Raw genomic sequence first — 26674 nt, 5'->3', positions numbered from 1 at the left:
TCTGTCACTGGAACTTTAGGGGGTTCCACGTTGCTGCTAGAACAAAGACTCTAAAAAAGTGACATGGCTCCTGCTCCCTCAAATAAAGTCCAGTGAATTCTGCGCTCCAAAAATCCAAATGCCCCACTCCTTCTGAGCCCCAATTTGCCTAAACCGCAGTAAGCGGCCACACATTTGGCATTATTGTAGTGGGGAGAGAGCACTTAACAATTTACGGCCTGCGTGTCTCCAGAAGCACAAGCTGGATACAATGTATGGGTGCTCTAAACTTTATGGGGTCACAATGTATGGGCATTAAACTGGCATATTTGCAATTCTCCAGAAAAAAAGCATGGCGTGGATGTTGCCAAATGGTCACAGCAGCCGTAGATGAATTGATTGAGAGGTATAATTTCTACAACAGGGTCACTTTTGTTTTTTTTCTGCTGTTCAGTCACCTTAGGGGCTCCGCAAATGTCACCCGCAAACTATTCTACCAAAATCTGTGCTCAAAAAGCCAAATAGCGCTCCTTCCTTCTGAGCCCTGACGTGTGGCCTAACATTAATTTCTGACAACATACGGGGCATCACCTTGTTCGAGGGAAATTGCGCAATAAATTACTGGGTGCAGTTTCACCTATTAACCCTTGTGTACCTGAAAAGTTTGCAGCAAATACAAAAATTATTTTTTTTACTACAAAAATGTCATATATCCACGTCTCATTGTTATAAAATTCTGAGAGGCACCTATGGCTGGGTGCTCACGTAGCGTTTTTCAAGCGTTTATGCTGCGGAATTTCCGCAGCGGAAACGCTTGTGAAACGCTAGGTAATCCGCACCCCATGGTCCCCAAGGGGATTCCGCATGTTCTATGCACATGCTGCGGATTTTTCCGCAGCGTTTATGCTGCGTACAAAAACCCGCAGCATGTCATTTAATTTTGCGGAAGCGCAGCGGAATGGCCGCCATTGACTTGCATTGAGACGCATAGAATGCGCGTCTGTACATTTGACAAGCGGATATCATGCGTCTCTATGTGCGGATGGTACCCAGTTCTGGAGGAGAGGAGACTCTCATCCAGACCTGGGTACCATTGTACCTGTAAAAAAAGAATAAAATAAAAAATAAAGTTTATACTCACCTTTCCGAAGGCTTCTCTCTGAATGCCGGCATCGCTTGAGGACCTGCAGTGACGTCACAGTCATGTGACCGCAGGCCCTTCACCGCTCTGTCTCGCGATATGCCGGCAGCCAGGAACCAGACAGGAACGAGCGCTGCTGCCACACCGGGGCCTCGGGGGTGAGTATAGCTTTATTTTATTTTATTTTTACGGTTCACACTGTATAAATCCATGCCGTTTGCATGTATTTATACAGTGTGACCTAGTTGTCAAGCACTTTCCAAGTGATGCTATCGCCTGGAAAGCGCTTGTCAATCTGCATGCGGAAACTCATGTGGATCCGCATGTATTCTGCAGGAAAAACGCATGCACAATCTGCATGCGTTTTTTCTGCCAGGGAGATGCAGAAATGCTGCAGAAATTTTCTGCTTCATTTCTGCATCGTGGGCACATAGCCTAAGGGTTTAAAATACTCAGTACACCCCTAGATGAATTCCTTGAAGGGACTAGTTTTTAAAATGGGTTCACTTGTGAGGAGCTTTCTGCTTTTTTTGCATGTCTTCAAATGCGACCTGGCATTCACAATCTATTCCAGACAAATAGCGCCCTTTCCTTTCCTAACTCTGCAATGTGCCCAAACAGAATTTTTTTTTTTTTTTTACCACATATGGGGTATTATCGCATTCAGGAGAAATTGCATAACAAATTATGAGGTCTGTTTTCTCCTATTATCCATTGTGAAAATTACAAATTGGGGCTAAAACTACATTTTCGTGAAAAAAATGAAAATTTTCAAAATGACGACCTAATGTTATCAAATTCTGTGTAGTACCTGTGGGTTCAAAATGCTCACAATACCTCTGGATAAAATCCTTGAGGGGTGTAGTTTCCAAAATGGGGTAACTTATGGGGGGTCTCCACTGTTTAGGCTCCTCAGGGGCTCTCCAAATGCGACATAACACCCGCAGACCATTCCATCAAAGTCTGCGTTCCAAAACCTCACTCCTTCCTTTCCAAGCTCTGCCGTACTCCCAAACAATAGTTTTCCCCTACATATGGGGTATCACCTTACTCATGAGCAATTTCACAACAAATTTTGGGGTCCATTTTTTCTTGTTATTCATGTGAAAATAAAAAATTTGCGGCTAAAAGTAAATTTTTGTAGAAATTGTATTTTTTAGTTTCATGGCTCTACATTATAAGCTTTTGTGAAGCACCTGGGGATTCAAGGTGCTCACCACACATCTAGATACATTTCTTGAAGGGTCTAGTTTTCAAAATGGGGTCACTTGTGGGGGGCTCTCTAAACACGACATGGCGTCCATTCTCGATTCCAGCCATTTCTGCGTTCAAAAAGTCAAACGGTGCTCCTTCCCTTCCAAGCCCTGCCATGAACCCAAATTGTAATTTTCCCCCACACATGGGGTATTGGCGTACTCATGAGAAATTGCACAACATATTTCATGGTCAAATTTCTCCTGTTACCCTTGTGAAAATAAAAAAATTGGGGCTAAAATTAATTTTTGGTGAAAAAAATTAAAGCACCTGAAGGGTTAATAAACTTCTTGAATGTGGTTTTGAGCACCTTGAGGGGTGCAGTTTTTAGAATGGTGTCACTTTTGGGTATTTTCTGTCATATAGGCCCCTCAAAGTGACTTCAAATGTGATGTGGTCCCTAAAAAAAATGGTTTTGTAAATTTTGTTGGCAAAATGAGGAATTGCTGATCAACATTTTAACCCCTATAACTTCCTAACAAAAAAAATGATATTTAAAAAATGAAGCTGATGTAAAGTAGACATGTGAGAAATGTTATTTATTAACTATTTAGTGTGACATAACTCTGGTTTAAGGGCATAAGAATTGAAAGTTTGAAAATTGCGAAGTTTTCAAAATTTTCGCCAAGTTTCCGATAATTTCACAGATAAGCGCAAAAAATATCTAACACATTTTACCACTATTATGAAGTGCAATATGTCACGAAAAAACATTCTCAGAACTACTGGGATCCATTGAAGCGTTCCACAGTTATTGCCTCATAAAGTGACATTCTTAAACTATTTGGTGCATTTCACTAGACAGATTTCTTAAGTATTATGTGGAGCCCCTCTCTTCCATATTGGGAGGTAAAAGGTGCTGGTGACGTTTCGTTGATGGCCAGCAGGCACTGTACACCATGCCATGAGGCTTGCTGAGTGGCCATTGGCAAAACAACAGCAGTGCCAATTACCTCTAGATGTGGAAGTGAGACTGTACATGCAACGTGTTTTGATCTCCGATTAAGGTTTATGTTTGTAAAAGATCAACAGAAATGTGTTGTGAATATAGCCTGAATGGCGCTGGATTAACCCTTTACATTCTAGAAATTTGCAGCAGCACAGTACAATGCCAGTGAATAGGCTTTAGACAATCCAGAAAAAACGGCCTTCGGCACCATACCTATTTATAATTATTGAATGATTCACCCTGCTGTGTACCTATGCAGTCTAAAGCCAAGGAATACGGTGCTGCTCAGCAAAAATAGTGATTCATAGAACACGCAAGAAAAAGAAGTGCGGCACTCACCGTTTCCTAAAAACAGTCCTTTATTGCAATCCTCGGGTCATATAGGCGGGGTGCAGGGCGAATCAGAGGACGATGGCCATTTTGAGTTTAGCACAAAGCTTCTACGGGTCCATATCCTGTAGAAGTGTTGTACTAAACGCAAAATGGCCGTTGTCCTCTGATTCTCCCTGCACACCTCCTATTTGTCCCGAGGATTGCAATAAAGGACTGTGTTTAGGAAACGGTTAGTGCCACACTTCTTTTTCTTGCGTGATCTACAAATAGGTGTTAGAAGCCCCCTATGCAGATTTTTGCCTATCTTATTTTTTGCAAGTTGTTTTATTTTTCTGTGCATTTCATACTTTGCACTGCAGAATTTCTGATGTATGGATTTTACCTTCATTCACCATGGAATTTGTCACCTTAAAAGGGTATTCCCATCTCCGAGATCCTATCCCAATAGGATAGTAGTAATAATATTCGCAAATACCTCTAATTAGAAATGCAATATAGTTCTTCTGATTAGCTATGTCGCTTACCACATGTGCAGGGCATTGCAGTAGCTTTAGGTTTCTATGGTTACGATCACTCGTGTAGTGACAGTTAGTTGTTAGTGGTCGTAACCATAGATACCTAAGCAACTTCATTGCCCTGCACATGGGATAAGTGACATAGCTAATCAGAAGAACTGTACTGCATTTCTAAATGGATGTATTTCTAATATTACACCTAGTACATATTGGGATACGAGATGGGAATACCCCTTTAGCCTTTAGCAGTCTGAACTTGAGTTGGTCCAAATATCCCCAATAAATGCAGCCTCTAAAGTAGGGATACACTTGTAAAGAAGCCGTCCAGGATCACTTGCTGAGAACCACTGGCTATGGTGTGTGGACAGTCAGCATTAATACTTAATTGTGTAATTGTAATTACTTTATTCATTTTCATAATATACACTGCTCAAAAAAATAAAGGGAACACTCAAATAACCCATCCTAGATCTGAATGGATGAAATATTCTCATTGAATACTTTGTTCTGTATAAAGTTGAATGTGCTGACAACAAACTCACACAAAAATCATCAATGGAAATCAAATTTATTAACCAATGGAGGCCTGGATTTGGAGTCACCCCCAAAATTAAAGTGGAAAAACACACTACAGGCTGATCCAACTTTGATGTAATGTCCTTAAAACAAGTCAAAATGAGGCTCAGTATTGTGTGTGGCCTCCACGTGCCTGTATGACCTCCCTACAACGCTTGGGCATGCTCCTGATGAGGTTGCGGATGGTCTCCTATGGGATCTCCTCCCAGACCTGGACTAAAGCATCCGCCAACTCCTGGACAGTCTGTGGTGCAACGTGACGGTGGATGGAGCAAGACATGATGTCCCAGATGTGCTCAATCGGATTCAGGTCTGGGGAACGGGCGGGCCAGTCCATAGCTTCAATGCCTTCATCTTGCAGGAACTGCTGACACACTCCAGCCACATGAGGTCTGGCATTGTCCTGCATTAGGAGGAACCCAGGGCCAACCGCACCAGCATATGGTCTCACAAGGGGTCTGAGGATCTCATCTTGGTAACTAATGGCAGTCAGGCTACCTCTGGCGAGTACATGGAGGGCTGTGCGGCCCTCCAAAGAAATGCCACCCCGCACCATTACTGACCCACTGCCAAACTGTTCATGCTGAAGGATGTTGCAGGCAGCAGATCGCTCTCCACGGCGTCTCCAGACTCTGTCACGTCTGTCACATGTGCTCAGTGTGAACGTGCTTTCATCTGTGAAGAGCACAGGGCGCCAGTGGTGACTTTGCCAATCCTGGTGTTCTGTGGCAAATGCCAAGCGTCCTGCACAGTGTTGGGCTGTAAGCACAACCCCCATCTGTGGACGTCGGGCCCTCATACCACCCTCATGGAGTCGGTTTCTAACTATTTGTGTAGACACATGCACATTTGTGGCCTGCTGGAGGTCATTTTGCAGGGCTCTGGCAGTGCTCCTCCTGTTCCTCCTTGCACAAAGGCGGAGGTAGTGGTCCTGCTGCTGGGTTGTTGCCCTCCTACGGCCCCCTCCACGTCTCCTGGTGTACTGGCCTGTCTCCTGGTAGCGCCTTCAGTCTCTGGACACTACGATGACAGACACAGCAAACCTTCTTGCCACAGCTCGCATTGATGTGCCATCCTGTATGAGCTGCACTACCTGAGCAACTTCTGTGGGTTGTAGAGTCTGTCTCATGCTACCACGAGTGTGAAAGCTCAACCAACATTCAAAAGTTACCAAAACATCAGCCAGAAAGCATTGGTACTGAGATGTGGTCTGTGGTCCCCACCTGCAGAATCACTCCTTTATTGAGGGTGTCTTGATAATTGCCAATAATTTCCATCTATTGTCTATTCCATTTGCACAACAGCATGTGAAATTGATTGTCAATCAGTGTTGCTTCCTAAGTGGACAGTTTGATTTCACAGAAGTTTGATTTACTTGGAGTTATATTCTGTTGTTTAAGTGTTCCTTTTATTTTTTTGAGCAGTGTATATCATATCGATATATAGTGAAAATTGTTGGGCCTAGAAAACCACTGGATCAAGAAATTCTGCATCACGCTCACACAAATACATGCATTCATATACTTGATGGTCTTTGGTTTTATGTAGACCATCATAGCTGGGTTCACCTATTCAACTCCATGGAGATTTGAACTTATTGCTTCATGGGCCAGACTCTTCTTTTGGACCCCAGGGCCTAAAAATATTGCTAAAAAGTGTGTGTCTTCTAGTCCGGAGGCAGCGTCCTATGATCGAGTAGAACGCTAACACAGTGCTCTTCTGGATCACTGAGAGAACTAAGCAGCTGCACAGTTCTCGCTCCTCCAGCCTGACACTGATCTGATTGGTGCAGGGCAGAAGAGGAAGGTACCACAACCTGCACTTTACCAATGCTGCACAAATACTGCAGGTCATTGCTAGTTGTAGGACTTTTCAGGTCATAAGATCAGTCACACGCCTGGAAAGAACTACAAAATGTGGTTGTGTATACACAGTGTGCAGCAGAGGTGTGTGTGTGTGTGTATATGTATGTAGTAGAGCTGTGTGTGTGTTTTGATGTTGCAGACTGTTGTCAGTTTTTATATAGCAGAGGTATGTGTGTATTGATGTAGCAGAGCTGTGTGTATATACAGTACAGGATAGTTGAGTGTGCATGCAGCAGTTGTGTATACAGTATGTGTGCGTTGCACAGAGTGTGCATAACAGGTGTTCTATAAAGCTTTATGTGTTTATTCCACATGCTACAGAGACACACTAACCATAGATCTATTGCCACGCTATTCTACACTAGTGCTTTAAAATTAGAGGCATTGACCCGTCCCCTTCTTTGCACTACCAGGAAAGTTTATTCAGTAGAGTATGATTTTCCTATTTTCTGCTGTCTAAATTTGGAGTTGTTCTTATACTAATGAAAAATACGGTATATACAAATTTTTCCTGCTCTTCCACTGATTTGTTTTGGCTAGTGGACATTAGTTCTTAGAGGTTTCCACTAGTATTTGACCCCTTTCAAATGGCCTAATTCTACCTCATCAGTGACATCTTCTTGCCATTCTGTCCGATTCTTATTCACTTACGGTAATAATTATGCCTGCATAAAAGGCAGGGTTTTTTTTACACAAATTGCTCCAGAGTCCTGGCACGTTTAGCTTGATAAATCTCCCTCCCTGAAGCTAAACTGTAGTCACAGATCACATTATTGCTGTTATGGAACTGACCTAAAAAGCAGCCAAGGAACAGGATCTATTGAAAAGATTGCATTTAACCATACTGAGGAAGTACTGACATGCACATTTTTTTTAGCTTGCTTTTAATTACTTACATAATTCCCCCAGCACCAGATACCCTTCCCAAAAAGTATCCCATAATTCAGTTGGTATTCCCCTTAAAGAAGCACTCCATCAAAGTTTTATCCTCTTAATATATTGCAGGCATCATATTATATAGTACTGTGTACTTACAATTGCTCATTTTGCCTTTCTACCCAGCTAATTCTTCTCTTGTCTTTGCTCTATGTAGAAATAGGAAGTCTTTTTTCCCAGCATGTATCATTCAACTCTTGACCCAGCTGCTCCTTCCCCTGCCAGGGACTTTTGCAGTGACTTATGACTGATACAGGGAAAATGTACCTCCTGTTTCTACATAGAGCTTAGAATGATTCAGCTAGTTAGTTTTTAATCATGTGATGTCATAGACCTAATGGAAAAGAGAAGAATTAACTGGGTAGAAAGACAAAATGAGCAATTGTAAGTACACAGTGCTGTATAATATGATGACTGCAATATATTAAGAGGATAAAAACTTTTATGGGAAGAAGAGTTCTTCTTTTATAATTCTACTTACTATTCACTTGCCTTATGCGCCATAGAGCCAGCACTTGTAGCAATTACATTACTCCACAATGGGTAAACTAGTACAACATTAATCTTGCCCTCCGGTATGCTTTTGTGCTGCACCTTCTGCTCTTTCTCTGCCGACCTCCACCTATAGATCTAAACCTGAATGCTAACGCTGACCCTGGCCTGGAATTGTCCAGCACTGGTAACAACCACCAGTAATTTTCTGCAAACTTCTTGTACCATGTAATACCTAGCACTGGTATGTATGGGCAGACAAATGTGTGAAGTGATCTATCCCTGCACTGCAGTGTAAGGCTTTCTGTAGGCCTAGGAGAAAATGACTGCATTTTTATGAGAAGCCTTGGAATATAATACATTCCTGGTTTGTGCTGAATGTACGGTATGTTGTAGCTGTGACACCTGCAAATATCAAGGCCTGCTTCAGTGTGTAGGTGTAAATAAATATATAATTGTGTATGTCCCCAGCTCCTCATTGGATGGCAGATCCACACATGAAATCAAAGGTGTCCGTGCACACAAGTGTATATATACAGTTTTATTTTTTAGATTTGTTTGATTTTTAGAAAATTGTTATTTTTTTTTATTGATCAGTACCACACCATCCCCCCTTCTTAGCTGCTTCCACTTGGAATCACAATACTGGTTAGTCCCGATAGTAAATCTGTAGATGATACATTTCCAATCGTCCGTATCCATACTCATTAGATGTGTTCCTCATGTAACTCATTTTAGATTTGCACTGCGGTGGGTGTGAGATGTGTAAGTATAGAAGGCTGCGATGGAGGCTGTTTGGCAACCAGTGGCCTTATTGTAATTTAAATTGACCAGTTTGGCTGCCTGCGCTGCCCCTCGCCCTCATTGTTCCTGCTCACTGTGCAGAAATGAGATGCTGCATTCCACGGCCTGTGTGACCCTAGGAAAAAAAAGAAATCGGCAGCCGAGGCAATATCCTAAGCCGCCGTGTGAACTGGCAAGAAGTATCTGCTATGTGTATTAAATAATTCACCCCTAATTGCATTATTTAGGCAGATTGGGCAGTCTGTGATATTGCAGTCATGCTGGCAGTTTGCACAGCTGAATTACTGTATCGCTCATGTGCCACATATGCTTTTTTTCTCTAACGGCTTGCTTTGGAATACACTGCTCGATGACAGTAGAGTGGGATATTTTTTTTCCTTTCCCATATCCTATTGGCCCAGAGGAGATTTATTCTGGATCCATGGTAACAGTATTGGAACCGGGAGGATCTTCTATATCACAATGCCTGCTATCTCAGTAGCTGCCTGATGGACTGTTGAGAAGGGCAGCACATTTCTGTATCAATAATGCCCCTTCAGAAGACGGCTCCAGCTAACCATGCATTTCAGAGCAGCTGTGAACTAGAAAGGTTTGAGCCATTCCCCCGGCATCCGTCTACTTGCACATCCTCTGAATATTTTAGCTTGCCTCTTGCACTGACACCGTCGTCACATCAGCGTGATGGTTGAGTGTAATAAGAAATCAAGGCAAACCTCCTTCTAACTGCGCGCCCGAAGGGTTGCTGGCATTGACCATCGTTAATGGCTACTTGTTCTAGCAGGTGAAATGATCCCGGAACTGTAGTAATCTTGGAAAAAAGGTGGCTGTTCTTGCTCGGAGGGGACGGAGGGGTTAATATCTTGTTGCTGTAATAGATTTCATAGCAGTGACTCAGTCTGCCAGTTCCTGAGAGAGCACAAGCTGCAGTGCTGGTGCAGCTAATGAAGCGGATTCTTGGGTTGTAATCCTCATTTCTCTCATTCTGACCAGCTCCTCCTCCATTCGTTCCTACATTAAAGTCTGACGATGACACCTCAAATTTTGATGAACCGGAGAAGAATTTACGGGCTTTACTCTCTTCGGGCCACTTGAGCGCTGCAGGTTTCTCGGGCGAAGGGCTGCCGTTTGTGGGCTTTTCATACATCAAGGCTCTTGGCGCATTCACCAAATCTGAGTAAGTAAAACGAATGTGTGAGTGTCCTGACTTGGCTGGAGAATGCAGGTTCCTGTGACCTGCAGTGCTGTTTGTATGCTATCTGCATCACCCTACTCCTACTGACATGAATACGTATACGTCTCGATGGTTTCTTCCCTTTTCCCATATACCTACTGAGAAGTCAGTATTAGACGGCTACCTTACTCAGCGTGATTGCCGGCTGGATCCAAGTCTATTGTGACACCTTCTAGAAAGAGATGTAATAAGGCTTGAAAAGAACACATAAAATCAACAGGCTATGGTATAAATGAATATATCCATATAAGCTGGGTTCTGCAGAGGTTTTCTGGACCAGCATTAAAGTACTTAACGTCTTTACGTTTATTTCATTAGGAAAATAGGAATGCTCTCTGCAAACTTTAGCTAGAAAGGGTGGATCCGCCGTTTCACAGTCTGACCCTGGTAAACATGTCAGAACGAAACAGTCAGGTCCTAGTGGATGTGCTGAAGCCATGGTGGTAATCCTTAAATATTCAGGTTGTAACACCTTTAAGATGAAAGGACACCAGGCTTCTCCGAAGAGTGTTTGATATTCCATACAAGCAAATTTATCTGCATAGTTCCTGCAGCAGTGGAAGTGTGACACATCTACATTGTATCAGGAGTACTTTAATAACCTGGCTGCTGTTATGCAATCGCAGTTTATGTATTCGTGAGCTCCATTCTCAATTACCCTTCTATTTCGAGAGGAGTCTTGGAGATGGATGGCACAGATTTTTTTTTCTTGCCTGACCCAATATTTGAAGCTTAGACAAATATTCCTGTATAATGGCTCGGAATGATATTTTGTAACAAAATATATTGTAATGTTTCGAGGGCAGACAGATATGTAACCATTTCCATATCCAAGAAGCAGAAGATAAATTAATTTGGAAATTTTAAGTAAAAAGAGAAACAATGTGTAAGGTGATGTAACAGAAATGACTCCCAAACTTACAATATCCTGATATTGTGGGGTTGCCCCGGCCTGCTCTATCCCAATATTGGAAATATTGGTTTTGCACTGTATTTATTGCACAGTTATCAAACCATCAGTGCTTGTTACAATTATTATTTGTCTCTAATGGTTTTTGGCTTTTAAAATCGTTAACGATGTCCGGTGACCAAGTCTGAACTATTAATATATATATTAATAGTCATTTCTGTGTAAGGCTTTTCAAAATGACTATTTTATAGCTTTAATAATTTTTATTATGTTTTGTGTAGGCAACATAAAGAGACGTTGCTATATGGCCCAGAATTGTAGCCTTTTGGGGCTTGTTGCAACTAAAAATCCCAGAATTGTCTAATCTTTAGGTGCGGGCCTAATAGGCTCAGCAATGAGCAAGTTGTTTCTGGTGGATCATTTCCATAATCTTACTTACCTATATAGGTAATACACGTCCTGTTTTACTTAAAAAAACAAAACACCCATTCTGTATAATAGGCCCATTGCCTGGCCAGCTAACCTTTAGTCAGCAGCTAATTTTGATCAAGTGGTGAACAATTTATTTTTATTTACGGTTTATTTACTATGGTATTTCATATAGCGCCAATATATATACACTATTACTCACTGTCCCCATTGGGCCTCACAATCTAAATCCATCCATTTTTTCCTTGCTTTTAGTTATTCTTATAGGTTAGAATTTCCCACACTGCTTTGGTAATCTTTATTCCATAAGCCCCTGGTAGGAGTGCCTCAGTCCACACATTAGAGGAAACAGGGCTGTGCAGTCGGTATAAAATGGACCAACTCCAACTCCTAAAATATATAATAAATTGGGTACAGTAGATCAATGCAGTTTGTGGGGAATAGTTTTTCATAAGAATTTTGGAAAGTTATGAAATGTCCTATAAATGTCTGTCCTATTCCTGATCTAAGGGTCTAGACTTGTAGCTGAGATGAATCTGTGCTACAGTAAATTTATCACTTAAACATGAGCCATGTATGAGGGCGTCGGAGGTTTGGCTTACCAACTCCACAGCCCTGAGAGGAAATGCTGGAAAATGTATCATTAATATTATTTATGGTTATTTGATTAATGGCAAAGATTTTGGCTTTCAGCAACCTTTTCGCTTCATGCATGCTGCTGGACACGGGTGCTTCATTGTCGAGAGCACTTACGTGATATTCTAGGTAGGAGGAGGGAATTATAAATTATTCTTGCATTATACGAAGGGCCATGTGATGTCATTATGACCACGATTTGTGCATCCCAAGACATGAGTAATTAATGGAGGATGATGCTGGCAATGGTTGCGTTTCTCATCTCTATGTGCGGCAGATGATTACTGGAGGTGTATGAGTGGTAGGACAATGAGATGTTAGCAGGAGATCTATGAAAAGTGTTATTCAAGTGAATTAAGAAATGGTCTTCGATGATGAGACCGAAAAGCCGTGTTGCCTTCTAGATGGTTCAGTGTATTTAATGACCAAATGTTGGCTTTGCTGAGATAAATATCTACTACATATATGTGTGTATAGGCTTTCTTTTTACAATGTTATATCATCTGTTATTCAGGTCCCTTGTGTCTGGCTTGGACTCTCCAGCCAAGACAAGCTCCATGGAGAAGAAGTTATTTCACAAGAGCAAAGAGCTGCAGGATACACAGGACAAATGCCACAAGGTATTTAAATCAACACTTGGCCTCCCTGTTTGCAGCAGAAATTTACTTCCAGTACGTTCCTGGGGATCAAGAGAGTGGTTTTATCTTTTGGGTCATAGAGCACTTGAGCGACAAGCGTCCGTCATAAAGATGTTCTCAAAGATTAACAGGCCTTTTAGTCTTACAAGTCTCGACTGACTACACAGGATCTCCCACCTTAAGCCAAGTGTAGGAGACAAGGACAACTGACTACGTCATCGGATATAATAATCTAATACTTATGTGGTGTTTTAAGAAAGATACACCTTCCTTCTGTACGCATATAAGTCATATTATATTCCCTTTTGTGTTCAACTGATGGTCTTGTCCAAAGAAAATGGCCGGAATGTGATTATCCCTTTATACTGGACACCTTCTGAAGGACCCATATTTTTTATTCACCATATATGTGATAATGATGAGACAAACCGTCTTCTCACCAGATCTGGATTTGGGATAATACTCACGGGACATAAACAGGTGAAAATGACATTCTTACCAGAGAGCTGTGTGCTGTGGGCTTTTTCATCGGACTGTGTGTAAATGTGACCAGCCAGCCTGTGGATGACTTTGTGAGCCCACCATTAGAAGAAGTGAGCTCGCTGCTGGGACTAATTTGGGCACTAGTTGTGGCAGTAAATAGTTCTTATTCTTAGATGGATTTGCCTACCGTCAGCTGTGTAAATCCTTTGCATTTTTATGTATGTTACAGATGGAGCAAGAAATGACTCGACTACATCGTCGGGTGTCTGAGGTGGAGGCTGTACTCAGCCAAAAAGAAGTTGAATTAAAAGCATCTGAAACACAGAGATCTCTCCTGGAGCAAGACCTGGCAACCTACATCACAGAATGCAGCGTGAGCATCAAACCATATTCTAGTTTAGGGATACTATCTGCTCTGTTCCTCATTAAATTCTACGTATCAGAAGGCTTATGATTCATAACAAATACCATAATAATGTGAAGAGCTAAATTATCCTTAATTTTTGCCAGAGCTGTATATAACTAAGAGACCACTGCAAAATTTTCATTGTCTCTGATTTTTCTCTTTATAGGTATATTTTTGAGTAAAATGTACATTGTTGTTTTAGTCTATAAACTACTGACAACATGTCTCTGAAATTCAAAGCTAAAAGTTTTGTATTTATTTGCCCCAAATGATAAAGCGTCAAAATACTAAAAAAGAAACCGTGCTTTTAGACCTCAAATTACTCGTGTTTTTAACTGTGAAATCAATATTTTGCAATATTTGGTGGACTAACCATGATTTTTAATCACAGCTTTCATTCGTCTTTCCATGCTTTCCAATAGAAAACTGTTCAGTGGTCTCTTAATTTTTGCCAGATCTGTATGTGTTTCAATGTAATCCCCAGTTATTGATTTATATAAAAGATACCCAAAATATTTAATTTTTCTAGAATGGTGACTACAGTCGTCTGAGACTCACGCTATAACTATACTGTATTCATTAGAAAATTAATGTCACTGGTTTTGTCACTCAGTATTTGTAAGCCAAAACCAGGAGTGGGTGATAAATACAGAAGTGGTGACGTATTTCTATTATACTTTTCCTCTGATTGTTCCGCTCCTGGTTTTGGCTTACAAATACTGATGTAAAATACTGACCAAATACGGAACATGTGCACGTGGACAAATAGTGAAAAAGGAAATCACCAGCTCACCTATGGTTCTAGCTTTGGATTTTGGAAAGCCTGGAGCAGAAGATGTTGCAAGGCAACAAGAGAGGTGGGTTTGTCCAGCTTGATCGATAAATGTTTGAAATAAAGTGCTAATTTTAACCAATTTGAATCAAGCTGGACAAGCCCACCTCCTTTTTCCAAAAAGTTTAATAGTGCAACATGTTGGCTCACAAGATCATTCTGGATGACTACTAATATTAAGATGGTCCTATACTCTAGTTGGCTATTCCCCAGCTAAGCATGCATGGGAAGGGGGAGTAAACTGCTGTGGCAGCCTGTCTTGCATAGGAATGGAAGGATTGACCATGTTAAAGATGTCCAACGTTTTCTCGTTCATCTGTCATCTGCTGTTGTGGGAGTTGAAGAATCAGCATCCATATTAGATGGTCAGCTTTTTGCGCTGAAATCAGCAGGCTGATTCCGACATTCATCTTATGTGTATGGGCACCTTTACACACTTAATAGGCACTTTGGAGACTTGTACATGATAGTGGCTTAGTTTGAACAGTTGTAAGATGGATTGAATGCTCTATTGATTTTGGGAAGTAAATTTTACCTACCAGCAACATATCATATTTTATTTCCATTGATGGCAGTTTGACCACTATATGCCACTTATGCGTTTGTATAGGAAATACATTTGCTGGTTGGAGTATTTCTTATCTTGGCTTATGGTAGGGTATATATGCAACAATATCCGGTAAGTAAAATCTGTGGCTATGACTCAAAATAGAATCCTCGTTTTTATTTGATGTCTGAAATTACACGTTGAAGTTACTCCTTCAACCATGTTCACATGGCAGTATTTCACTTCAGTATTTTGTAAGGATTCTTTCACACTGCTTTCAGGCACCTGTTCAGTGGTAGTAGTAGATTGCGTGTGGGTGTCCATCTCCAGTAGGTGTACACACCCAAAAATGATGCACGACAGACCACACGTTTACTCTGTCGGCACCATTCTAGTCTATGGCCCCGATGGCGCATACGCTTGAATCCCGCTTTGCAGGGTGAGTTCGTACGTAAGCCCCGACGGAGCCACTGAACGGGTGCCTGAGCGCAGTGTGAAAGCATCCTAAGCTAAAGCCAAGAAGTGGTGACGTGTTTCCATGATACTTTTTCTCTGATAGTTTCACTCCTGACTTTGGCTTTAAAACACTGATGTAAAATGCTGACCAAGCTGATGTGTGAATGTGGCCCGATTCTCATCTGATTTTCTCAGTTGGGCATGTATGACCCTCACAATATTCAATCTGTTTGATATCACTGGCCCATCTTGTTTTTTACAGGTTCCAGAGATAATAAAATGTAACAATGTTATTATAAGTTAGAATAGAACTGGGAAAGATTCATCTTTTTTTCTCCTTTTTGTATATTTTCCAGTTTAATCACAACTCTATAGTATTTGAGGCTTAGGGTCAAAAAAATATTAGTTTATGGGGATACTGCAGGTAATCTACTTTTGATTAGTAGGAAATTGTGACTGACTTGAACAATGCTGCCTGTCCACCGCCAGCTACAGAGGGCAGACGTTATCAGCCAATGCTGTCCACAGTCTATGGGAGATGTTAATGTTAAATTGCGTTGCAAGGCTTAAATATATATATTTTTTATTTGGAAATAGAGGAGTGGTTGTGTTCGTTCGGTTGTAATTTCCTTTAAAGGGTTTGGCTGGGCATATAATATTTATGAATCATCCTTAGACTTGGTCACCCTTACTAGAAATTTGGGTGCCTGACACTTGACACCCAGACTGATAAGTTGGTTTTAGCTCCGTTTTTCGGCCAGGTGTAAGCATTAGACAGAGCTGAACAGTAGCACTCCGCTCAATTTGCAGAGGCTGCTGCCGCGAACTGCGGATGAGCTACTATTCTCTTCTGATGACCTAAAGAGATGAACTGAACAAAAACCCAAGATAAAAGCATAGCCAAATACCCTGCAATAAATATATAAACAGCAATAGTGTATGAAAATAACATAATAACATAGGGTACTTGGTTAACATAATAATTTTGATCAAAAGAATGCAAAAGCCATCCCATCACGTCATGGTGACCCTATTCACAACAGTCCTAACCTCTAATATTACATATAATATCCAGTAATCCTTACCATTTGTCAAGTGACGTGTGTGTGGATAAGGGCAGAGAAGGACAGAAACCCGGCTGGTGGACACACAGCAATGGAAAACTACACAAATGTAATGTTCAGCTCAAAGAAAAGGCAGGCCACAACTTTATATACACTAAGTGCAGACAGACTGAAACAGACAACCTAAACGGATGAAAAGGAATATACGTTGGTGTGCATGCAGCGTGTACGCGCATGTTCACACGGGCCACTAAACAGACAAAAACCCAAGATAAAAACATAATAAGTAAATAAATAAACAGCAACAGTGCATGAAAATAACATATGGTGCTTAGTTTACATGATCTTAATAAAAAAAATGCAAAAGCCATCCCACCACGTCACGGTGCAGAGGCTGCTGCCGAGAACTGCAGATCAGCTACTATTCTGTTCTGATCTGCACTACCATGCAGCAGCCTCTTCACATTGAACAAAACTGTGCTGTCAGGTCTGTTCAATCTTTACATCCAGCGGAGCCATCAGTGGGTATTCTGGGTATCAAACCCCAATCTATCTGATATTGATCACCTGTCCTGAGGATGGATAGGTAATCAATATTATATGCCTAGACAACCACTTTAGATATGTTGACCAACTATCTGATTTCAGTGGGAGCAGTAAATTTGTAAAATGTATGAGGGTGTCCCAACTGTACCACAACAGCTGTCAGGGGAAAGAATGCTTGGTCACGTTGACGGTGTCATGCTGGAATCTTTTGTTCTCACCAGAGATAAGTCACTGCTAATGGGGTTTGCTTTGATTTATCCCCTCTACACATAGATAACACACTCACTTTCCTGAGACATTATGCTTTATAGCAGCTTCATGGACCATATAATAAGCAATAGAGATGGCCACTGAATTCTATGGGAGCGTTTTCTAGGCATACTGTGTGTTCTGTGCAGAGGTCGCTTTGTAGAGGAAAGGAGGTGAACTGTGACCATCACCTATTGTGAGTGGTGTGAACCTGTTATAAGGTCTTTCATTGTAATCCTGCTATGTTGATAAAAAGATGAGTGCTAAAAAGTGATCTCTACAGCACAGGAAGTATCAGCTTATCGTGGGGCTCAGTGGCCGGTATCAAAACTGCAAGATTTTTCTTTCAATACAGATACTGTATAGTGACATGGAAAAATGACATTTTTTTTAAATAACTTTAGCATAAAAACTTGATATATTTAACATAACAATTAAATTAAAAGGGGTTGTCCACTAATAGGACAACACCTTTTTGATCTAAATGTTTGGACTGGAAAAAATAAAAAAGCCTATACTCACCTCCTGTACTGGCGCTGTTCCAGCGGTGTCGGCACTCACAGTCCCGGGCTCTCGTGCTGTTCTTATGATACGAGCCCGGCGCCCCCAATCAGCGCTGGCGTCACTGTTCACGCCTTCGTACTAATTGAACATGAAGAGGAAGTCCAGGCTCCAGCTGATGTCTGACTTCCTCTTCATGCCCAATTTGTACGAAGGCGGGGACAGTGATGCCAGCGCTGATTGGGGGCACCGGGCTCGTGTCATAAGAACAGCACGAGAGCCTGGGACTGTGAGTGCCGACACCGCTGAAACGGCACCGGCACGGGAGGTGAGTATAAGCTTTTTTACTTCATCGTGGCCAAGCGTGGGGTGTGAGAAGAGATTGTCCAAGTAGTGGACAACCCCTTTAAAGAAGATCCTATGATCAATACAGAACATTACTGCAGTGAGCAGTTCTTAAACGGCAGTTAAACCTTAAAGTGAATCTGTCTGCAGGTTTTTGTCACCTAACTTGAGAGCAGCATAATGTAGAGACAGAGACCCTGATTCCAGTGATGTCACTTATTGGGCTGCTTGTTGTAGTTTTGATAAAATCTCCTTTTTATTAGTAGGAGATTATACTTGGAGGACTAGTAAACCTGCTGCCACGTAGTCCTCCGTATTAATGAGCTCTGTGTAACCCCACCCCCACCACTGATTGGCAGCTTTCTGTGTACACTGTGCATAGGCAGAAAGCTGCCAATCAGTGGTGGGGGCGGGGTTATACAGGGCTGAGTATTCAGAGAACTTTTAGATTTCCAGTAGATAAAATAGTGATTTTTATGAAAACTGCATCAAGCAGCCAAGTAAGTGACAGACACATAGCTGAAATTCAAGTCTCTGCCCCTACATCATGCTGCTCTCAGGTAGGGTAACAAAAACCCGGTGACAGATTCCCTTTAAATTCCTAGTACTGGCCTAATAACTTTGTCTTTTCACCATTAAAATCCCTTCAGGTTAACATAAAAGTTTTCAAAACCTTCAGGTTCTGAGAACATAAACATCATATTCTTTTAATCTTTCAAATAGACTTTAATAAGAGCCCTTCTCTATATCAGTACTGATTCTAGTTTTCCACCAGATGACTCATTTGCGCTAAAAAGGTTTTCTAAGCCTGATAGGTGGCAAACTTGCACACATATACATATATGGTTCGATCAATTTTTTTCTACAGAATTGAAAAGACTGTGATTTTTTTTATCTTTTAAATAATAGATGAAAAACTGATCAGTTTTGTTATAAATTTGCAGTCTATGGAAGACAGATGCAAACAAATTGGCCCAGGTTTGCATCAGTTCTTTTCATGTCAAGAGAAAACAATCCACATGATTTCCTGGCACTCCCTTTAAGTGCTAATATTTAATTTAAAAAAACAAAACGGAAAAACAAGATCCATTAAAAAAATTAAACAGATGCAATGTATATATGATAAACATAATAGATTTATTTGCTTTAAAAGGCATCCATTTGCATCTGTTTTACAGCGGATCCGTTTTTTTTTGTTTAACAGCCTAACATTTTTATATTGTAAAGTACAAAAATGTGGTAAGAAACAGCCCAGGGGTAAATCTCCAGCACAAATCTACTGAAGCTCAAAGGAGTTGTCTGGGACTAACAGATTGATGACCTATTTTTAGGAGCAGTCATCAATATGAGATCAGTGGTGGTACGATACCCAGCACCCTAGCCAATCAGTTGATATCTGCTCTGGCAGTTGCCCGATGTAAGCCATGTACCGAGAAAACACAGCAGCTCCATACGTTACTTAGTGCCTGCTACTGAGTACTTAAAGGTGTATTCCCATCTCTAAGACCCTATCCCAATATGTAGTAGGTTTAGTAATAATATTAGCAAAAACCTCTAATTAGAAATTAGTATACTTTTTCTGATTCACTATGTCACTTACCCCATGTGCAGTGCATTGCAGTAACTTAGGTACCCATGGTTATGACCACTCATATAGTGACAGTTAACTGTTAGTGGTTGTAACCATGGATACCTAAGCTACTGCAATGCCCTGCACATGGGGGTAAGAGACATAGCTAATCAGAAGAAGTATACTACATCTCTAATTGAGATATTTCCTAATATTATTACATCTACTACAGATTGGGAGAGGATCTTGGAGATGGGAATACCCCATTAAGTTTAACTCCCATTCACCCCTACTGATCTCATATTGATGCCCTATAGGTTAGTGGTCCTATGCCCGGCTAGAATGTCGCAGATACTTTTTGATGCAGACAAGACTATTCTTTTTCTCACGATGAGTCCCATGGATCTTCAAGTAGTATATAAGTATGTTGGCTACATTATAGACAAGGTATAATTATTGAAAGTTATACTTTCACTTGATGGGCATTGTTTATTCACAGCAGAGCAGTTGCAGCAAACTTACATAGACCTTTTTGTAGGCATAGTAGTCAGGCTGTGCCCAAGATGGCTAATAAGTCTTGCATGAACTTGTCTACTGCTATACACAAATACCTGTTATTTTGGATGGTAGCACCAGCCTCATGTGCAATAGCTTGGTACATGTGGAGGTCTCTGCAATTGCTAGGCCATTACAGTCTCCAGAATAATTTAATTTGGTTGTATTTTCCTACTAATTATTTTAGAGTTTAAAATTTTCTGTAAAAAAAAACAACTGAATTGCAGAGCGGTTCCAAAAACGTTGTAGTTAAATTCAGCTTACACTCTGGTAAAGTCTCATGTGACAAGTGACCAAAAAGCATATAAGGTTTTGGTTATGTTGCGCCCGTCAAAGAGACCGTATGATGCTCCCCCTGGGCCGTGGGGTGCTTGGTAGCCGGGCCGGTCGGTGCTGCGGGATGTCACTGTGGCAGTGACCCGGTCCCGGTTGTAACGGGTCCGGGAGGCGGAACCTCTGAGCTACTATACAAGGGGGCGGCCCTTGTAAGGGAGCGGGTGGCAGTCTCTGGGAGAACGGACAGGGAGTTACGGCAAGTGATCAGGGCAGTCTCTGGGTAAGGGGTAGGTACGACCTGTGATGGCAGAGCCTCCGGGTAGGCTAGCAGGCAGATGGTAGATGTGTGCTCCCAGGTGAGCAAGCGAGAGTCTCTGGAATAGCAGGTGGTCACGGCACGTGACGGCGGAACCTCCGGGCTGGCAGGCAGGTAGGTAACGGAGAAGCGCTCCCAGGTGAGCGGGCAAGAGTCTCTGGAATAGCTGGTGGTCACCGCACGTGACAACGGGACCTCCGGGCTGGCAAGCAGGCAGGTAACGGAGATGCGCTCCCAGGTGAGCGGGCAAGAGTCTCTGAGATAGCTGGTGGTCACAGCACGTGACAACGGAGCCTCCGGGCTGGCAAGCAGGCAGATAACGGAGAAGCGCTCCCAGGTGAGCGGGCAAGCTGGTCCATAGACAGACTGACCGGAGTAGTAAGGCAGACCGTCGGACCTCAGGCAAGCAGGCAGGTAGCTGATATGCGCTCCCAGGTGAGCGGGCAGGCTGGTCCTTTAGACAGACTGACAGGAGTAGTAAGGCAGACCGTCGGACCTCAGACTGGCAGACAGGTAACAAGTATTCAGGCAGGAATCAGGCAGGTAACTAGCAGGAAACTGGCAGGTAACTGGCAGGTAACTGGCAACGGGACCTGAGGGCTGAAGCACAGGTGAGACACAGGTGCAAACAACATTGCTCGGGCACCTCCATTTTGGAGGAGGTGCCTTATATATGATGAAGTCCTCCGGCCATTGGCCGGGGACTCTTTAGGGCGGCGCGCGCGGCCCCTTTAAGAGGAGGGGAGCGCGCGCGCGCGCCCTAAGCACAGGGGCCGGGAAGGAGCGCGCGCTGAGAGCAGAGCAGGAGGAGGACGCCGGGACGGAGCGCGCGCTGACAGCAGAGCAGGAGGAGGACGCCGGGACGGAGCGCGCGCTGACAGCAGAGCGGGGAGAGGACGCCGGGACGGAGCGCGCGCTGACAGCAGAGCGGTGAGGGGAGCAGCGTCCCTGCCTAGCAGAGGGCAGGGACGCCAGCGCTACACCGGTCAATTAAAGGGGAAAATAAAAGGGGAATAAAGTTTTTAGTGATAATGTTCGTGACGCCACCTGTTGTACGCGTCTATATGGGGCCGCCGCTGCGGTGCAGATCCTCTGGAGCTGATGGTGACGCAGCAGAGTTAGTTCAGCTCTCCACAGGCAGAGCTAAGCTCCAGGGCAGTGTAGATGATTTGTTTGAGGTAGGTATTGCTGTGCTGTGTAGTCCAGGGCTGGTGATGGCGCAGCAATACTTCCAGAACACAGTGGGGTGCAGTCTTCAAGGTTTACTCACAGTTGTTCAAGACTCCAGGCTACCAGGGCCAGTGTGTAACCTCCCACTTCGTCCTGTGTCCACCAGGGAAGGGGTTCAGCAAACTCTCAAGTCTCTCAGGAGTACTTAAACGGGACCCCGTTCTATGTTCCTTCCTCGGTTGTCTTCCTGCGCTGGCTCTCGCCCTCCTGCCCTGCGCCTCACAATCAGTGTCCCAAGCCAGTGGGCTCGGGCTTTGTCGGGCGACGTGCAGTCCCCTGGACCCTATGCGGCCACCTTTTCGGCGATGTAATTGTGGTGGTTGGCTGCTGCACCTTGCAAATACAGCAGCCTCCGGTTATCTAGCTGAGCCTGGCTGTTCTCCACTAGTTTAGGGGCCGGTCCCTTCCACGTCCGTGTAGATTCGGGCGCACGGGTGGCTTCCTGCACTCACCATGCCCCTGGGATCCCTTCTGTCTCTGGAGCTTTCCCTCTGTTCACGTTCTCTCTCACTCTCTCTCCTGGCCCTCTCAGGCTAGGCCCGACTCCTCTCTCTCTCTCTCTCCCTCTCTCCACTCAACTCCTGCTCCAAGCACTGGAGCCAGGAGCCTGGACCCTCCTACACTGCTCTCCTGAGCAGGACTGGACCCTTCTAGATGGTTCTCTCTCTTTTATACTCTTCCTGATGGTGCTCCCCTGATCTGCTTCCTCCACCCACACCCACTACATGGTTCCCTCCTTACCTGAGAGTGGAGTACCACACCTCTGGGTGAGATGCAGTACCAATGATTAGTTGCAATGCTGTTTTGAGATTGTTATTTCGCATAAAAACAGTTGAATAGGGTGTGAGGACAAATTAAGCGCAATAGGGTTTTCCAGTATACCAGTATATAAGGAGAAGCGTTATTGCTCACCTTGTATGGATGTGGGAGTCACAACACTAATTAGGCTTTAGAAAAGAGATGTTCCAGCTACTGCAGATCCAATGTAGTATTCGAGTAGTGGAAAATGTAGATAGTCTGCGCTGTTGGTTGTGTATCTGCAATAAAACTCCAATTTGCGGTATAATGCCACGGCCCCACTATCAGTATTAGGTCAGTATCCGGTCAGTATTTTTCTCAGGAGTGTGAGCCAAACCAGGTAAGGAACAATCAGAGAAAAGGTATAATAGAAAAAAGTCACCAATTCTGCATTTATCATCCACTTCTGGTTTTGGCTCGCTCTATCTATCTATCTATCTATCTATCTATCTATCTATCTATCTATCTATCTACCTACCTACCTACATGTAGGTCTTCCAAAGACAAGTCCAGCAATATCTTTACATGGCCAGTCCAATACTGAGAAATCAGCGTTTTAATTGATATGCAAGTAAGGCTGTAGATCTGCCACTCCAGCTCTATTCCCTGCCCAGCGCCGCCTCATCATGTTTGACTGACAGCCTCTATGCTGTGTGACTTCAGGCAAAGATGCCATCAGTCAAGCAGAAAAAGGCTATGCTGGGTGGGGAATAGAGCTGGAGTGACAGAGGTTTCAGATCTACAGCCTCATTTGTATATCAATGAAAATGCTGATTTCTTAGAAACGGAGGAGCGGACTGGCCATGTAAAGGTATTGCTGGACCTGTCTTTGAAAGAGCTACATGCACATATAAATAGTTTGGGACAGATTCCCTTTAAATTCCAGTGTAATTCCATGTCAGAAATTCAAGGCTGTTCCCCCCTATTTGTGCAATGGCTGTGCTGCGGAAGGGCAATAGATTCACACTAGGAATAAGCCCATAGCCATTCAGTGGTGCTTATCATCTGTGTTTCTGACTGAAATAAGTGATACGACACCTATGCAGTATTTAAATGTAGTACACCAGCTTCCATTGGACCCCCCCACAATGTGATGGCTACTGCACCATTAGGGTTAACATTGCTGCCAGTGACCTTCTGAAATCCCTGTCTCTTCCATCTTGATACTCCTGTGAAGCTCAACTCTGCTCAGGCTGATCTTTATAGGAGACCGGGATTTTCACTATATACTGCGGTATTGCATTATATAGTATAAGCAACCAGATGATCGCAGGTTCAAGTCCCCTGAAGAGACTAAAAAAATAGAAAAATATATATAAAAAAATAGTTTTTAATAATATAACAAAATAAAATGTAATCTCCCCCCTTTTCTCTTTTCTGTCATTAAAAATAAGAGATGAACAGATTTGCTATAAATTGTTCCTAAATGTTCAGTCTGTCAAAATATAATTGTAATTAATCCATCCATGCCACACCACTGTAGAAAAATGTTAGAAAAATCGATCAAATCATATATACTTCAAAATGGTATGAATAAAAGCATCAGCTCGCCATGCAAAAAACAAGCTCTCAAATTTTTTTTTGTGCAAACTTCTGAATGTTTTTAGCTCATTTAAAGAATGAAAAAAACTATGGAAATTAGGGATCACTGTAATTGTACTAACCTGGACAATCATGTTGACAGGTGATTTTTAATATACTGTGAACACCGTGCAAACAAAAGCCCAAAAAATAATGGCGGAATTGCATATTTTCACCATTTCATCCCACTTGGATTTTCCCCCCATATTTTTCCGTTTTTCAGAACATTGGTTTAATGACTAGTGTCATACAGACTGAGAGTGTCTACGCAGCAGGCTGGCTGCATGGAACTCCGCTGCAGACACTTGATATATGCTATATTTTTCTGAGTCTCCTTTGTTCACGAGTGCAGAACTCTCCCTGGCCCCTTGTGGTTGTCTGACCAATGCTTGAGAGTGGTTGTCAATCACTGATGAGGACGACAGGAATCTTTTCAGATATTATCCTAACGATATTGCTTGTTTTGACTGGTATAAAAGTTAATGTCATGATAATATTTTGCATTTAGTTATAAAGGGATTGTCTGATCAAATAGCAGTGATGACGTACAGTTGAAACCAGAAGTTTACATACACTATATAAAAAGACACATATGCATGTTTTTCTCAATATCTGACATGAAATCAAAATAATCCTTTCCTGTTTTAGGTCAATTAGGATTACCATAATTTTTAATACTTTCCAAATGCCAGAATAGTGAGAGAGAGAGGATGTTTTAAGGAATTTTTATTACTTACTGCAAAGTCAAAAGTTTACATACACTAAGATTACTATGCCTTTTAACAATTCTGGTCTGCCCATATGAAGATGTCATGTGTTTGGAAGCTTCTGATGGGTTTTTTGGCAACATCTGAGTTAATTAGAGACACACCTGTGGATGTATTTTAACACACACATGAAACACACTGCTGCTTGGTGTAGCATCATAGGAAAGTCTAAAGAAATCAGCCAAGATATCAGGAAGAGAATTGTGCACTTGCACAAGTCTGGCTCATGCTTGGGTACAATTTGAAGATACCTAAAGGTACCTCGTTCATCTGTACAAACAATTATACGCAAGTACAAACAAGATGGGAATGTCCAGCCACCATACCGCTCTGGAAGGAGACGGGTTCTGTGTCCCAGAGGTGAACGTGCTTTGGTCCGATATGTGCATATCAACCCAAGGACAAAAGCAAAAGACCTTGTGAAGATGATGGAGGAAGCTGGTAAGATTGTGTCAATATCCGGAGTGAAATGAGTACTGTATCAACATGGGCTGAAAGTTCACTCTGCCAGGAAGAAGCCATTACTCCAAAAGAAACATAAAAAAGCCAGATTAATGTTTGCAAATGCACACAGGAACAAAGACCTTAATTTTTGGAGACATGTCCTGTGGTCTGATGAAACTAAAATTGAACTTTTTGGGCATAATGACCATCGTTATGTTTGGAGGTAACAGGGAGAAGCTTGGAAGCCTAAGAACACCATCCTGTGAAACACAGGGGTGGCAGCATTATGTTGTGGGGTTGTTTTGCTGCAGGAGGGACTGGTGCACTTCACAAAATAGATGGCATCATGAGAAAAGAAGATTATGTGGCAATACTGAAGCAACATCTCAAGACATCAGCCAGGAAGTTAAAGCTTGGGTGGAAATGGGTCTTCCAAATGGACAATGACCCGAAGCATACTGCCAAAATGGAAACAAAGTGGCTTAAGGATAACAAAGTCAATGTTTTCGAGTGGCCATCACAAAGCCCTGATCTCAATCCTATTGAAAATTTATGGGCAAAGCTGAAAAGGCAGGTGCGAGCAAGGCGACCTACAAACCTGGATCAGTTACATCAGTTTTGTCAGCAGGAATGGGCCCAAACTCTGACCAACTATTGTGAGAAGCTTGTGGAAGGATATCCCAAACGTTTGACCCAAGTCATTCAGTTTAAGGGCAATGATACCAAATACTAATGAAATGTATGTAAACTTTTGACTTTGCAGTAAGTAATAAAAATGCCTTAAAACATTCGCTCTCTCTCATTATTCTGGAATTTGGCAAATATTAAAAATTATGGTAATCCTAATTGACCTAAAACGGGAAAGGTTTATTCTGATTTCATGTCGGATATTGAGAAAAACATGCATATGTGTCTTTTTATATAGGGTATTTAAACTTCTGGTTTCAACTGTACCTGTGGATAGGTCATCAATATCAGATTGGTGGTTGTCCGGCACCCCCACTGATTAGCTCTTACAAA

General features: G+C 42.4%; 1 protein-coding gene across 8 annotated transcripts in view; it reads left to right on the top strand.

Annotated features, from left to right (window-relative positions):
• Positions 1-26674, top strand: part of CIT (citron rho-interacting serine/threonine kinase) — a 217511-nt gene that overhangs the window by 60443 nt on the left and 130394 nt on the right. For 7 of the 8 annotated variants that reach the window (XM_073673358.1, XM_073673362.1, XM_073673371.1 and 4 more), the window contains 3 exons: positions 9835-10018; positions 12565-12670; positions 13401-13544. In XM_073673358.1, the coding sequence (XP_073529459.1) occupies positions 9835-10018; positions 12565-12670; positions 13401-13544 (434 nt within the window). Of the gene's footprint in view, positions 1-9834; positions 10019-12564; positions 12671-12862; positions 13169-13400; positions 13545-26674 lie in introns of those variants that run through there. The other variant, XM_073673366.1, reaches the window with a different exon arrangement.

The sequence above is a fragment of the Phyllobates terribilis genome, unplaced genomic scaffold (assembly GCF_046119375.1).
Source record: "Phyllobates terribilis strain yellow unplaced genomic scaffold, ASM4611937v1 Scaffold_1__5_contigs__length_1240528914, whole genome shotgun sequence".
Lineage (NCBI taxonomy): Eukaryota > Metazoa > Chordata > Amphibia > Anura > Dendrobatidae > Phyllobates > Phyllobates terribilis.
This window is presented reverse-complemented; position numbering and strand designations above follow the sequence as displayed.